Consider the following 15,850-nt stretch of genomic DNA (forward strand, 5'->3'; position numbering starts at 1 on the left):
AGGAAATGTTTAAACTGAAGAATAAAGAAGGAGGGGATGACAGTGAGGATGATGATGATGATGATGATGAGGAGGAGGAGGAGTCTGCAGCTGCTGCAGGACAATGGAGCTTCTGCTGCACGGATCCTAACGGACACCGGGACATAAGGTAGGTGTGACGGGGCCGGGCAGCTCGCGGAGGACCGCTCGGTTCTTTCTTTCTCTGCGTCTCTGTCTCTCTTTTTTCCCCGTTTCTCCTGCAAACGTTTGCGGTAAAGCGGCTGTTTGTCGACAGGCTGCAGGAAGGAAGCGACGCAGCACCGAGCAGGGCCCTCCTCGGGTCTCAAACCCACATTTGGACACCACATGGTGCTGCTATACCCGTGGGTATCAATGCTAACCTTAATGTAACACCGACCTTCACTTACTTATATTGACAACAAGGGGAAAAAACCCGCTTTAAGTCCAATTTTCGCCACACGCCAAACTCCGTTATGAAAACGAGGTATTTGAAATCAACAACCGTTCTGGCTAAAATTAAGAGCTCTTAAGACACTACCAGTGCTCTGCTTAGTTTTATACATTTATACTGTATGAAACGGCTATGTAGTAATAATTTTTCTTCTTATATATGGAGTTAAATCAGACCTTTAAGTGTAAGTGCTTAGCACGTCGCTACAGTGTTTTTGACATGTAAAATACATTAGACACACAACCTTTGCGTTGATTATTGTCAATTCCCTCAAACAGAAACTCTTATTTCAATCTTTTGTCAACGCCGAATTGAAGTTTTTGTTTTATTTGTGGCTTAAAGTGAAATAATAATAATATACTTTGTTTTCTGGCGTGTGAAGAAGGCTTGATAGCTGAAATATATGGTTTTGGGAATGGAGTTCGCAAAGTGTAGCATGTGTCAGTTTTGCCAAGTGACCACAGTATCAGGGGTGTTATTGTGGTGTGTACACTGCACAGACTGTCATTGTGTGTGTGTGTGTGTGTGTGTGTGTGTGTGTGTGTGTGTGTGTGTGTGTGTGTGTGTGTGTGTGTGTGTGTGAGGACCCAGTACACATGACTGAAAGACACATCAGTGACCATATTGTCCCATTGTACTAAACACATGCAGAATCCAGAGAATACAACATGTGTTGTAGCAAAATGAGCCAAGGTCGCTTCTTCTCTGCATACCACAGAAAAACACCAAAAAAAAAAAAAAACCAAGCATGTGTTTGTGTGATTATAGCCTGTAATTAGCATTGAAAGAAACATCCAAAAATCTCCCATAAATAGAAAGGAAGTCAATAGGCATTTGCCTACATATGCTAGTCCATATCAGACATAGGCAAGTGGGCGTTATTGGTTTAAATTTGCGAGACCTCCAAAGTAAATTCACAGAATAAATTTTAAAATACTACAAATTAACAGAAATGTATATAAACGACTCTAAAATGACAATAGAATACCTAAAATGTACTCCAAAAACCCAAAACGCTAACAAAGATTTTTAAAATGACTCAAAAACATACAAATAACTGAAAAATACACTATAGGATGATATAAAAAACACAAAATGTACTCTAAATACCATAATTCACAACAGAAATGCGCACAATTACTTCTAACACACTAAAAATTAGTGAAAAATATGTTGAATGACTACAAAAATATAGGCAACTGGCAGTCCTTGCTTAAATTTTGCTCATAGTAATGCACAAAATGACTCCAAAAACACGCATGACAAAGAAACCAATGAAAGAATGACAAAACATGCAAAAATTACTCCAAAACCCAAAACAGCAACAAAAGGACCAAAAAAAAACCAACACAAAATAACAAAAAAGCAAACAAAACGACAATTAAAATACACAAAATTTACTCCTAAAATGACTTTTTTATTATTTTTTTTCAAAATGACAACAAAATACACAAGATAACTGAAAAATACATATGACGTTAAAATTACACAACATTTACTCCTAAAATGACACCAATGGACTACAAAAACCCTAAAGTATAACACAAATTCATATATCGTTAGAAAATGACAGGGAAATACACTCAAGGACAACAAAAATACACCAAAATGACTGAAAAATATGCAATAGGACAATAAAAATACACAAAATTTACTTCAAACAGCCAAATGACAAAAAAATAAAACACTCAATCACAGAAAATTACACCAAAAAATGCACCAAATTGACTGAAAAAAAACCCTAAAGGATAACAAACATGTATAAAAAGACAGAAAAGGAAAAACAAAAATACTGGTACACCAATTTTAAACTTTTGAAAACTCCAAATGACAACAAAAATATACCACATTTTCTGTAAAATTTTGTTTTTCATGGGTTTTTTTTGTTTGGTTGTGTGTATTATTGACCGAGGGTCGCATGTACGCTGCTGAATAAATGACAGGAAATCTCCTCCAAGCCAACCACAAAGGATTCTGGGTAAATTGAAGACAGAGGAAGCTGTTCCTCGATAGAGGAAGGAGATGGAAAAAGTGAGAAAGAAGAATTGGCAAAATGAGTTGAGGAGCTGACGAAGGAGAAATTGACTTTCTTTTTTATTGTGACGTGTTGAACTGGTGTTGTGCGATACGCTAGTGTTTATTCCTCTGATTGAGAACTAGCAGCTCCACGCTAACAATAACAGGAAACTGGCCGGCGCTGTTATAAATCTGTGTGCATGCGAGCGAGCGCGTGTTCCTCTTTTTGGAACCATCACTGACGTTTCTGTGCTTTGATGGAGATCTGCTCTGCTGACTTCACATGATCAGCCTGTATAACAGTCACTATTTAGCAACACACTCTCACAAGACTGTGTGTGTTCTCAGTCATGAGGTGGTGGTGGTCGTCATGCAAACTGTGGCTTCCCTGTTTCCCAGAATGCTTTTCACTATTATCTGGGCCAGTGATGAGTAGAAGTTTGCAACCTAAAGAAAAATAAAGATTCCAGAGACCAGGGATCTCCACTGTCCCTGAAGGGGGTTGAAAGTTGAAGAACAGTCTTGTGTTTGCGCCATAGTATATGGTCATCTTAAAGATGTAAATCCTTGTTTTAATCAGAAATACAATGGGCTAAAAATGAGCAAAAATGGTGTAAAAGGTGGTGAAATGGGATTTAAAAAAACCAAAAACGGACAGAGAAAGTGGTAAAATGGGTTCAAAGTTTCAATATTTGAACAATTAGTTTAAAGTGTTAAATAATGGACATGACAAATCATGAATGTGGTAAATTAGAAAAAAATATACATGAAATATGGTGAAAAGAGATCAAAAGTGACAATAATGGGTCAACATATGCAACATTAGGTGGGAAAAGTGGTGGAAAGGGTTTTTGTGTTTGCGGAGTCATACGGTGTATTTTTGATGTCATTTTATATGATTTTTCTGTAATTTTGTGTGCTTTCTGGAGTCCTTTCGTGTATTTTTGCTTTTTTTGTGTGTATTTTTGTTGCAATTTTGTGTATTTTTCTGTAAGTTTTCTGGGATCCTTTTGTGTATTTTTGCTTTTGTTTTGTTTTGTCTCATTTTTGACTATTTTGTGTGGTTTTGTTGCCATTTTGTGTATTTTTCCACTATTCTGTAAAGTTTTATTGTCATTTTGTGTGTTTTTCTGTTTTTTAGGGTCTTTTTTGTTTTTTTGTTGTAGTTTTATTTATTTTTTGACTATTTTGTATGGTCTTATTGTCATTTTGTGTATTTTTCTGTAATTCTGTGTGTTTTTTGGGGTCTTTTTTGTATTTTTGCTATAGTTTTGTTTATTTTTTGACTTTCATATGGTTTTGTTGTCATTTTGTGTATATTTCTGTAATTCTGTGTGCGTTTTTCAGGTGTCTTTTTGTGTATTTTGTCTACAGATTTATGTGGTTTTGTTGTCTTTTTGTATATTTTTCTGTCACAATCATAAACTCTACCCTACTTGTGCTTTGTCAAGTACTGTGTTGTTGTTTATGTATGAGATCGGGATTCTGTCCAGTCATCCTCTTCACCATCCCACAGTAGTTTATGCCTGTGTACAACGATGTCCATTTCACTGTATTGTGATTACATGTAGCGTTGTGAAGGTGTTTTTTTTTTTGCTGTTTCAAACTCACCTTCTCTCCAAACATGAAAATGACAGAGCAGCAGCAAACATCAGCGTGTCTGAACGTCTTCTCCTCACCTTTCAGCTAGTAGACATGTTACTGCAGGTGCTTTTACAGTGTTTGCATTCATCCTAACTGGGAATGGCTCCAGTGTTTAACACCGGCACAAACCTGTAAATGGTTGAGAGAGTTTAAGCTGAAACGGTTAGATGGTGGAGCTGCAGAAAAATGAAGTTTTCATTTTGGAATTTCTCCAAATCTGTTTCACAGTGTACCCCAGACATGGGCAACTGGAAGCTCTTGGTGTAATTTTGTGCGGACCCCAACTTTTCGTTTGTGCGCTGTCTGCCCCACATACCGAGTCAGAGAGATATAGTGATAACAGACGGGATAAATAGCTTAGAAACATTTTCTCAGGTGAACAGAACAGACGCAATTCATTTGCAGTGTGGATGTGGAGTGTGTGTGTGTGTGTCACTACGTCACTGTTGGAGAAAGCTCCTGATTGGTCGAATGCTTCGCGATTCCAGCCAAAAGTTCAACAATCCCTACTCTAGCGTCGGCAACGTTGGAGGTGCCGGATGCATGTCAAAAGCTTGAAATTGCAAAACGTGCAGTGTCCGCTGTGCGTAAAGCTTCAAAACACACCGCACAGAAGACGCGGGACAGGACCTCTCGACGCTCCTAGAAGCGCGTGTATGTAAACTTGAGGCTTTGGAGGGGTGGTGTGTAGCTCAGTGGGTTGAGCGCCCGCCCCATGTACAGAGGCTGTAGTTCCTCACCTGCAGCCGGTCCCAGGTTCGATTCCCGGCTTGGGACCCTTTGCTGCGTGTCATTCCCTGCTCTCTCTGATCCCTTTCCTGTCGAGCAACTGTCATATAAAAGCCACTAGAGCCCAAAAAATCCTTTAAAAAAAAAAAAAAAAACTTGAGGCTTTGGTGTGAATGTGCCATTATTGTAGTAATACGTGCCATTACTGTAGTAATACGTGCTTTCATGTCTATGAAACATCAGAAAACTCTCTAATAACATAAGTCCCTACATTTGTTACTAGTTTCTATTAGAAAATTCTACATACTGCAGCTTTAAACTTCCCAAAATGAATTGAGTAATTAATTGTGCAAACACTACCTATGCTTGTGTTACGATAAATGTGTGAATGATGATCTCTGACATTTCCTGAAGAGAGTTTATGTTTGAATCTTGGAAATGTTTTGTTGTCTTCTGCCATCCCCAACACTTGCTGTCTGTGTCCTTTCGACTCTACTTTTTGCTTTGCTGAGATAACCACCACTTACTTTATTCATTTGTTTGGTCATTTGTAATTCTGTTGCCCTCTCTCTGATTGGTTCGTACTGTTTTGACATCATCTAACCTCAGGTCTCTTGTGCAGAAGGTCAAAGGTAAACAGCTCCAGGATGTCGCCTTCTTCAATGCTGCTAACCTGCTGCTCACTGGGACGTATCTGACTCAACCAACATGATGAAGACCGAGCCCCCATCGGCCACGGGTGGCGGCAGCGGGAGCTCAAACCTGCGCAGCCCCTCCCCCCACCGCAACGCCTACGAGGCGGGGCTTGCGGCACTAAAGAAGGCCACCGACCACCTCAACAATGCTGCAAACGGAGGCCCCGAGCCTTCCTCGAAGCCTGCACTGCTGCCACGGCCCACAGGGAGGGGCCGGTCGTACGGCTCCAACGTACATCGCATCAAGAACATGTTCATGCAGATGCAGTCTCCGGGTGACGAGGAGGACGGAGAGAAAATAATTGGTAATGAAGTCCGTTTGTAAGCTTTATATTTGTTTAGAACAGGGGGCACCAGGTAGCCCGCATGCACCATGTGAGGGCCCCTCAGGAGCTCTAGTCACCAGTGAGCTCCATCTGAAATCTGATTAACTTTACAGGATTCAAACTCACAAAGATAAATACATACGACAGATGTAGTTAGTGCTTATTAAAGTTAAATACTGCTGCAGGTGGTAAAGTTTTAGTATTAAACTATCCATCTTTAAATGTTTGTTTTCACTGTTGCCGATTTGGTGTATGAGTAGTTATAGATATGTTTTTTTAACAATGCAACTACATAATTGTTACATTTTACGAATGTTACACGTTATATGTGATGAGTTAAAATTAGTTTATTAGTAGCTAGTAAAATAAGAAAATTATCATTTTCAATGAAATGTAATGAAAATGAAACATGTGCATAAATTAGGAGAAATAAAGTGTTTCGTGTTGAAACTTAAACATTTAGTACCTTTTTAAGTTACTGCTCGTCTTCTTTATTATCTTACACTCTAATTAAAGTGAAACCGTGTACATTTAGTATTGAAGAAGTGCTTTTCTAACGTAGCTCTTCAGGACTATTCAGTACATATGAAGTAGCTCACAGTTTCAGAGAGGTTGGTGACCCCTGGTTTAGATGAACTGGTGGCTGTGCTGTAGTCGGGACTAATTTTCCACCTTTGGCAGGTACAGAGCAGGCTGTAAAACTATCTCTGCCGAGGGTATCCAGCCTCAATGAGGACGCCGACCACAGCACTTCAGTGAAAAGTGTGGGGACCGTATCAGAAAGAGTCACCCGCTTTGACCCTAAGGCTGGAGAATTTAGAGGCTCATCTTCAGGTCTTTCAAAGCTTCAGGAGACACGAAGAATCTTTGAGCAGCGAACTTTACAGGTCAGTCTGTTTTTCATCCTTGGTAACTTTCTTGTTCGTTAACCAATAACCATTAAATGTCTTTCTGCCTCTCCGGTTAAGGAGAAGCAAGCTGCCACTAATCGAATCTTGTTGAAGAAAGAGCGTGCGTCAGGTTTTCAGGACAGCCGTCTAGACGTGGTAGCTCGTTTTAACGGGTCCACCGAAGCCCTGGATCGGCTCGACGACCCTCCTCCAACTGCTGCCGCCGCTTCCTCGGTTAAGGGTTCTGTCCAGCCGGCTGAGGTCGTCAGTCCTACCGTGAGCCAGCTCAGCGCCGCCTTCGAGAAGGGCGAACTGAAGAGCAACCACCTTCCCCAACGCCGCTCAGCCCCCGCCCTAGCACCGAAGCCCAAGCCTCCGTCGAGAGGGGAAGCTCTGGATAAAAAGGTGAAGAACCATTTTCTTAGAAGGGATACAGATTAAACTAAGCTTGGTTACATTTGTTAAAAGTTCCTGTTGGGTTTATTTCCAGACCAAGGTTGCCCCCCCACGTCAGGACAACGAGGAGGAGACGACACAAACCAGCAGCCAGACAGCAGGAGGACCACAATCATCAGGGCATCAACAGAACAACTTAGGGGAAGTAAATAAAGACGATGCTTCCTTTAGAAACACCAGAGATCAGGTTGATAGCTGTTCTCATTCCTCATCATCCTCAGTTACTGTCACTTCTTCCTCTTCCTTATTGGATCCCAAACTGGAGTCAGAAGCTCCTCCAGCAGCGACTGAAGCCCGGGGCTCCAGTACTGTGAATGCTCCAAAAAACGAGCTAGTCCAAGCTGAGGTCCACGCTTCGTTGGAGAACGGAGATCAAGAGGCTCCGCCCTCGTCTGCATCCCCAGAGGAAAAAGGCGACGACTCCGAGGACCGACTGGAGGACGACAAGGACGAAGAGGAAGGTTCCAGGAAAGAGGACTACTCAGAGGGAGACCTGATAGACATTAGTGCATACAGCGGGATTGGAGAGGAGGACTCTGGGGGAAGCCAGCTGGATGACGACGATGACGAGGATGAAGACTATGAGGAGGCGTACCAGCCAGAGGTCAGCTGTTCTGAAATACAAGGACTACCTGAGGAAGATGAGCCGGCGCCGCCCAACAGGAAGATTTGTTTCAGCACGGAGCCAATCAAGGTAAGATTGGCTTTTTCTGTCACAGCACATGAACACAACACAAAACCTGCTACACAATCAACCACACGCTTACAGGGAAAGAGAGCGTGTAAATGTGAGATATTCAGAGGTGGAAACAAGTCGCTGCTTCTCAAGTCATGTCACTAAAGTCCCGAGTCAAGTTTCAAGTCAAGTCGAAAGTCCTCATCTTTAATTTACAAGTCTTAACAAGTCATGAGTACATAATGTACCACAGCTAGTGCAATTTTACAAAGCAACTTTATTCAACTGATAGAAACAATGAATTACTTGAACAAAGAACAGTTTATCAGATAAAAGTGATATAATCTGACATAATGCTTTTATAAACAAATCAACCCAGCATCTTTTAAGATTTAAATTTTTACAGTTTCTCTGTTAACCAAACAAACAATAATCATACCGGAATCAGCTGTAATTTTTCCAAGTCAAATATTATTCACTGTATAATCTTTAAATCTAAAGGATATCATTCTTAGAATAATTAGAATATAATAAATAATTGCATTTTGTAAAATCTTTAGTCATGGAAGGGTAGGAAGTCAAGTCTTCCCGAGTCAATAGGCTTAATTCTGAGTTAAGTCACGAGTCGTTGGTTTTCATGTCTAAGTGGAGTTGCAAGTCCTTTGACAAGTTGAGTCTAAAGTCATCAAATTTGTGACTGAAATCCAAGTAATGCAACTCAAGTCCACACTTCTGGTGATATTGTATCCAAAGATACATGGAACTTGATATCACCCATTCCTCCTGGTTTTGTTTAAATAAATGAATAAATACATTTGAAAATTTTGCCATTTCCATTTTAGTAAGTTAATATTTTTTTGTTGCCTTTTCTGCATCTACATAAAATCTGAGATGCTACATAATGACAAAATACTTTTGGTAGGCTCGTGAGACGACGTACAGAGAATAAAGGCTGAAAACTAACGTACTGTGTCCTCCATCTCTTCATCCTATTGAAATAAAATGCGCGTTTGTTTTACAATGACCTTTATTGTTTTACATGTGAAGATTGAACTAACTTCTTTGACTTTTTACCAAACGGATACAAACCTGTAGCTTTGATCAGACCAAAACTCATATCTCAATATTTTTTCTCAAAATAGCTTTATACGATATAAATCTTTATATTTTTAATTCAGATAAAGTCGGATCAGAAGAACTATTCCGGGTCTAATTTGCTGATGTAAAATGCCACACAGGCACATTTATTAACAAACAGCTGTACAAAATGTGCCACTTTTGGTGTTTTTCCCTCTAAGGGACAGCATGTGTGAGTGAGTTCTGCAGTGTGGCTTGTTCAGGGGAAGGTCTGGATTAGGCCGCACTCAGAAATCTATCTCACTGAGCTTCTCATGCTGTTCTGAGAAGTAAGTTTCTCTTTCGCCAAAATAGAAAACTTGATATATCTTGGATGTCAATATATTTCCCAGCCCTACGTAAGACATACAGGAGATGGATTCACCGTTGAATTAGTTTACACAAGCTTCACTTTTGCTTCTGCTTTCTTTTAGGCTAACGTAAGAGTAACCATGCATTTTAAAAGACACGTCAACTTCCTTCCTCTTTGAATTTCACGCATGCTCACAATGACTGCAATGAGGGGATTTTCAACCATTGATTTCCCCTGACTGAGCGTTGAGCTGTGAAAGAGAAAGCATTGGTCATGAGCAGAGCTGTAGTTTTTTTTAATCTGTAATGATGCAGCAACCACATTTTTTAGCTCTGTGCATTTGTGCAGGGCAGACACACCATTGTCTGCAGAGTCACTACGTGGAAGTGTTTAAATATAGGCAAGGGTTTACCTCAAAAATCATTGTTTCCATTGTCAAGGTTTGACCTCTTGAAGAGTTTGTGGTTTGTGTTATTTACTTTAGCCGCAACTGACGCTAGAAACTGCACAGCGTAACGTGTGTTCTCACCTTCAGATTTTCTCGCTTTAATGAAAGGAAACAAGCACTGCTTTCAAAAATTCATAATGTGAAACAGGGGTTTTCAACTTTGGGGTCAGATGCCTTCAACAAACTAAGAATATTGTTTTAACAATTTGAGCCTGTTTTTGCTTATTTTTACTCATTTTCTGCAATTTCACCAAACTTGACATATTTTAACTTATTTTCATCACTTTTTCTTGCCATTCTTTTTGCTCTTTTTAAAGTGTTTTTGCTAAATTACTCCCATTTCTGCCACTTCATCAAATTTCAATGCCTCCTCTGCACATTTTTCCACATTCAAGACATATTTGGCACTTAAACTAAGAATGTGCGATATGTTATTATTTACGATATATGGTCTAAAACATTCTCACCGGTAAAAATGTGTAATCCCATGATAGAAACGATAATTTCCCATGTGGGAAATTAGTGAGGGTCACGGGCCATTTGTCCCTCAATTTAGCCAAGAATGCCCCTAAAAACCGAGACAGCGAGAACCAAAGTTGGCTTTTGCCGCTTTTTTTGTGCCATGGCACTTTTACGTGTGCCACAGCACACAGAAAAACCCCCACTTTTTTCGCTAACAACTTATTTTTCTCTGGAGCGCTGTTCACGCAGAGCTTCCGCGGTGTATGCCACTACCACCACTCACACACACATAGACAGCTCCACTCGTCACAGCTGCTGTGCAGCGACACATTACGCACCGCTACTTGGTAAAAACCAGATAAACTTCCAACAAAGTGAGCCAGTCCAAGTTCCTCCGTCTGATCCACCCAAAGTTTGACAGAGATGAACCTGCAACAACAATTATGAACTGGAAACTGGGCTAAAGCATGCTACACTAAGCTAACACACCGACACATCGGATTGGGCTAAACGCTAACGACTTCATAACAGGAAAAGACCAAGTAAAAAAAGTACACAGCTTACTGCCATTAAACCACAAAGAGCCACCGATTTACTTTATAGTCAGATTTCAAACTTGTATGGAAGGATAAAATCTAACATGTCACACGTAATGAAATAAATGTTAGCATTAAACTAACGTCACTATTCATCTGTCTCAACTTGTGAAAGCCAATATTTTTTTTATTATATTTCAGGTGTTCACAGACAAAGCTGTACACATTAGACAGTAATGTAACTATTGTGATTATTACACCAAAATATCCCGTTAGTACTGCTCTCACTAAGCCTGATATGGTTTAATTATTGGAAATCAGAGATATTCAAAGAAATTTCCCTACATTTTAAAATTCCATTACCCACAATTAGCAACTGCAAACAATTGTTGTGTTTTTTTAAAATCCAATTTCACCACCTTTTCCACCATTTTTGGGTGACTTTTAACCCCTTTTATTTCTGATTAAAACAAGGATTTACATCTTTAAGATGACTGTATACTATGGTGCAAATACTAACAGTGGATATTATTCAGATGAATAAACAAATGTGGTTATCATAGATTCATAGAACAATGGACCATCATTTTGCTGACTGGATTTGGATGGACCCCAAAAACTCTCCCTTTTATAGATGGTCCTGTCTCTACATGACTGTTCTTCAATGTTCATGTCTGTGTTCAACCATCTTCAGGTACAGTGGGGGTCCCCGCTTTTTGGCACTTTTAATTTGGGGGTCACTGGCTGAAAAGTATGAGAACCACTGCTTTAGAACACTCTCACATCAAGTCATCCATCCTGTTGTGGTTTAAAGAGCTACAGTTTAAACATTTCGGTCACACAGTCTTTACCGGATTTGAAACCATAGTTCAAAAGCAGCTTCTTCCTGTAGCGTTGTCCCTCCTTAACATTATCCTACCTTCAAACAACTTGGTTACACTGAGTAAAGTCTTATGATTTGGGCTTTTTTTGCATTTGTCTTCATTTACACTTCAATAATTATTCTTTGAGCGATTGCTTAAAGTGTTTCTTTTACAAATGAATCAATCAATCTTTCAAAGCTTTCTTTTGCATAGCAACTAACCACCCGTTTAATGGGGAAAAATATCATGAAAATGTGTGATATCGCTGATATTTTCCCAAAGCATTTTGGTGAGGGTAAATCATATATGGTGTCTATTGTCTTTGTTGTGTTCAAAAAGTTCATTTGGGATTTCCGTCCATTTTCTGTGAATTTTGAAAATCCGAAACCGAAAATGAGAAAACCAAGGCTGAAACAGAGGAAGAAATGATGCCATTTATTAGTACCATATATATATATATATATATGTATATATATATATATATAGCATTGACATTTCAACAGTGCACAATATAATGTAAAATAAAAATACTAAATATGTTCAACTTGACCCATTCATGTATACATTAAATAATAATGTACTGTACAGGACTATAACTGACTGGGCTGCTGAATGTGGTAATGAAGTTCAGAGGATCTCTGTGAAACGTGCGCTGACAGACGAGCTGATTTAATGCTGCTGGTGTGCAGTAGGATATTGTGGAACTGTGTGTCAGAAGTCGACTTGACAGAAACATAAACAGCACTTAAGTTGAGAGTGTAACTTTAATTGTTTTCTCTCCGTCTCAACCTACTGTCTACACGGACGTGTTGGCCCGTTTCCAGACAGATGCAGTTTTAAGCCTCGTCTTCTGCTTCTGCAACGTCATCTTCTTCTCTGGCTCACCAAGCCAGGTATACCCACCTGCAGCCGCGGAACTGTACAAGCGATGCCCCTACAACCCCGCCCTCTACTACAAACCACACCCACGCAATCAATTCTTCAATGCGCTGAGCCATTAAAAAAAAACGCCCACATGTGGCCGGTGAAGCAATCTAATTTAGCCAGAAAGTGGAGGTGTTAGCATTTAGGGTTAGTAAAAAAGGAAGGCAAGTATTGCAAAGTTCACCAATTTTGTCAGAAAAGTGGAGGCGGTCGAAGTTAGTGAAAAGGTTCATGTCCAGGTATTGGCTCAGGGGCATCGATAGGGCGTATTTTGTAGGGGCGACTTCTTCCTTGGTTTTATTGGCGGAGGCGTTGCATACCACTACCATATGTAAAGGAGTTGTAATGACATGCTACATAGCATTCATATAGCGAGGACAAACATTATCTATTGGTGGTGGGCCGTCAGAAATAAATTAATGTGTGGGAAACATTGGCCCTACTTCCTGAACTGTATAAAGAGGAAGCTCCGCCCTCATTGGCAAGCTGCAGCTATCAGTTCTACACAGAGAAGGGGTAATATACAGTAGGTGGGAAACATGGGGTTTGTCTCTTTAGCTCGTGCTGAGATTTGACGCCTTGAACAATGACATATGAGTGAATGGGTGTGTCTGTGTCCTTTGCTGTGCGTCTTGAGTTATTAAAAGAATGGTTTCCTGCAGCCCTGACAGCTGAGTTCAAGAAGAGCTGGTTCTTGTTGGACCAAAACCAACAACCTGTTTTTTTGAGGCGTTCTGTCATCCAACCTAGAGACTCTGTGTCGAGACACGTTAAGTGCAAAGCGGAGCTTAAAATGCTCGGTAATTGTTGCTTGACAGCGTGAGTTGCTCCAGGATGTAAACACAAGCCTGCAGACCTCAAACCACCTCAGGTGCTGCCTGCAGGAGGAGGTGTTTAATATGAAAAGAAAACAATAACCTCCTCCTGCTCCTCGTCCTCTGCAGTGTGATTATTGCACTTTTGTTTGGGAGTGTATTTGATGGTTCAGGTGATTCTGAACCAGGACACATGATGATTAAATCAAGCATGGGATCATTCTGTGCTGGACCGTGTACAAGGCCACCTCTGTGTGGCTGCAGAATGAGGCTGTAATGTGGCAGGGTGTGTTTATTTTCCTTCAAAAAACGCAGGCATACGCACATGCATGTATGCATGCATGCAAGAAGTAAGCAGACGGGGGAAGTTGATTGATAAGAATCAGAGAATAGAGCTTTGTTTGGATGAAAAGCCACCTGATGTTTGTATTCATACACACTGAAAGTCTAAGGTTAAAGAGAAAATCAGTCATGTGTTTGAAATGGACCCAGTGTGTGTCTTAGTTTAGGGGTTTTGCTTGAGTAATGTCGTGTCAACCTTTTCTAGCAGAGTGGATCACATGAAGCAGGAAGGTGTAAGAGGGTGTTGTCCTCCTGTGTTTATCACAAACACTACTGTTTACTTTAAATATCATCTGTTCTTAGTCTCTCTCACATCCACGGCTGTCAATAAAGAATGTGAGCTTGACGGGTTTTATGATTGATTAGTGAGACATGAGCAACTGGCGGTCCTCAGTCGGTCTAATTTTGAGAAAAAGATGAGAATTACACAAAATTGTGTGAAAAAAACACAAATGGACATCAAAAAACAACAAAAACACAAAATGACAATGGTGTTATATAACAAAGAAACATATTTAAAAGCACAACAGAACACTCAAAATTACTGAAAAATGCACAAAAGAATACAAAAATACACAAAAATGTACAAAATCACTCCAAAAAACACACAGTAACTCCAAAAATACACAAAACAGCAAATGTACACAATATTACTCCCAAAAAACTCAAATTTACAAAACCATCCATCCATCCATTTTCATACCCGCTTATTCCCGTTTAACAGGGTCGCGGGGGTCTGCCGGTGCCAATCTCCGGCTCTCATAGGGCGCTGGGCGGGGGTACACCCTGGACAGGGCGCCAGTCCATCACAGGATTAATTACATTACATTAAATTACAAAACAAGACTACAAAAATACATGAAAAGGCAACGGATTTATACAAAATTACCAAAAAAAATCAAAATGACAAAAGAAATACACAAAATAACAAAAACACACAAAGCAACCACAATAATACATAAAACAGCAAATATCAGCCAGAATACAAAAAAAAAAACAACAATACAGCTACACAAGAATAACTAAGAAAATAATTTTAAATGACAACAAATATCCACAAAATTACAACAAATATCCACAAAATTACAACAAAAAACATATAAAATGACTCAAAACGCACACGAAAAATACTCCAAAAACATTTAGAATTACTGGAAAATGCACAAAAGAATATGAAAATAAAAATACACAAAAGGACAACAGGATTAAACAAAAATAACAGAAAAATATTCAAAATGACAACAAAAATGTACAAATGTTGCCCATCTCTGATTTAGAGCTTAAACCGTCTTTAAATGTAGGATTAATACCATCAGTGTTGCCAGATATACAGTACATTTTAAACAAAAATCCTCAAATTTCTTCTGGCAACAATGATGATGTAGTATTTGTTTCGTTCTTCACCAGCCAGAATGGCTAGTAACGCTACAATGTTACCCGCCAAAGTTATTTGTCAGTTGACTGGTTGGTGGATGTTAATTAATGGTCCAGTATGATGCTTTTTTTACCCATCTCCATTTGTTCTAAGAACCACAACAACATAGTATTTCAGGTTTTTTTTCCCCCAAACTGGCCTGTTTTCTGGAGTTTTAGGCCTCTGAAAAGTCACTTTCAGATTAATTCTGAAAACGAGCTGATTCACGCCCTACTTATGCATATTAATGACTCCACACACTACAGCGATCACTAATGATTATCTTTTGCTCTGCACACACTCTTATCGTTTTCAGCCAAAAAGCTGCACGTTACAGTAAAAAGTAAAAAGTTGTGCAGTTTGCATTTACATATATGGCAATAAAGTACAATATATATTCTATAATAAACCACAGTGTTTGATTTAGCTGTTAGATAGTTGGAGAGGGAGCTTGTTTGGTTCGTTCACTCGCTGAAAGCTTTGTGTTTGTGAGCTTCTGACTCTGTGCGTCATCCTTTAGACACGCGTCAATAATTCAGGGACTTTTCACATCAGACAAGTTACTGTCCTTCAAAAGTCTTTTACACACAATTCAGAATCTTTGTGGAAAAGTGGAAGATGGAGTGAATCAGAGGTCAGCTGACTGGTCACAATTTCTCTTTGTAAATGTCTTTCCCTGATATAGAAAACGGATGGAAATCACAGAATTAACTTCCTTAAATAAACAAAACAAT

General features: G+C 39.5%; 1 protein-coding gene across 3 annotated transcripts in view; it reads left to right on the top strand.

Annotated features, from left to right (window-relative positions):
- The first annotated feature begins 41 nt into the window (after positions 1-41).
- LOC114468678 (neurabin-2-like) overlaps positions 42-15,850 on the top strand; it is a 29,567-nt gene continuing 13,758 nt past the window's right edge. Inside the window, exons 1-5 of one of the 3 annotated variants that reach the window (XM_028455704.1) lie at positions 42-148; positions 5,463-5,840; positions 6,543-6,748; positions 6,830-7,156; positions 7,242-7,901. In XM_028455704.1, the coding sequence (XP_028311505.1) occupies positions 5,549-5,840; positions 6,543-6,748; positions 6,830-7,156; positions 7,242-7,901 (1,485 nt within the window). In that variant the 5' untranslated portion in view covers positions 42-148; positions 5,463-5,548. The remainder of the gene's footprint in view (positions 149-5,462; positions 5,841-6,542; positions 6,749-6,829; positions 7,157-7,241; positions 7,902-15,850) is intronic. The other 2 variants (XM_028455706.1, XM_028455705.1) reach the window with 2 other exon arrangements.

Source organism: Gouania willdenowi, chromosome 8 (assembly GCF_900634775.1).
Source record: "Gouania willdenowi chromosome 8, fGouWil2.1, whole genome shotgun sequence".
Lineage (NCBI taxonomy): Eukaryota > Metazoa > Chordata > Actinopteri > Blenniiformes > Gobiesocidae > Gouania > Gouania willdenowi.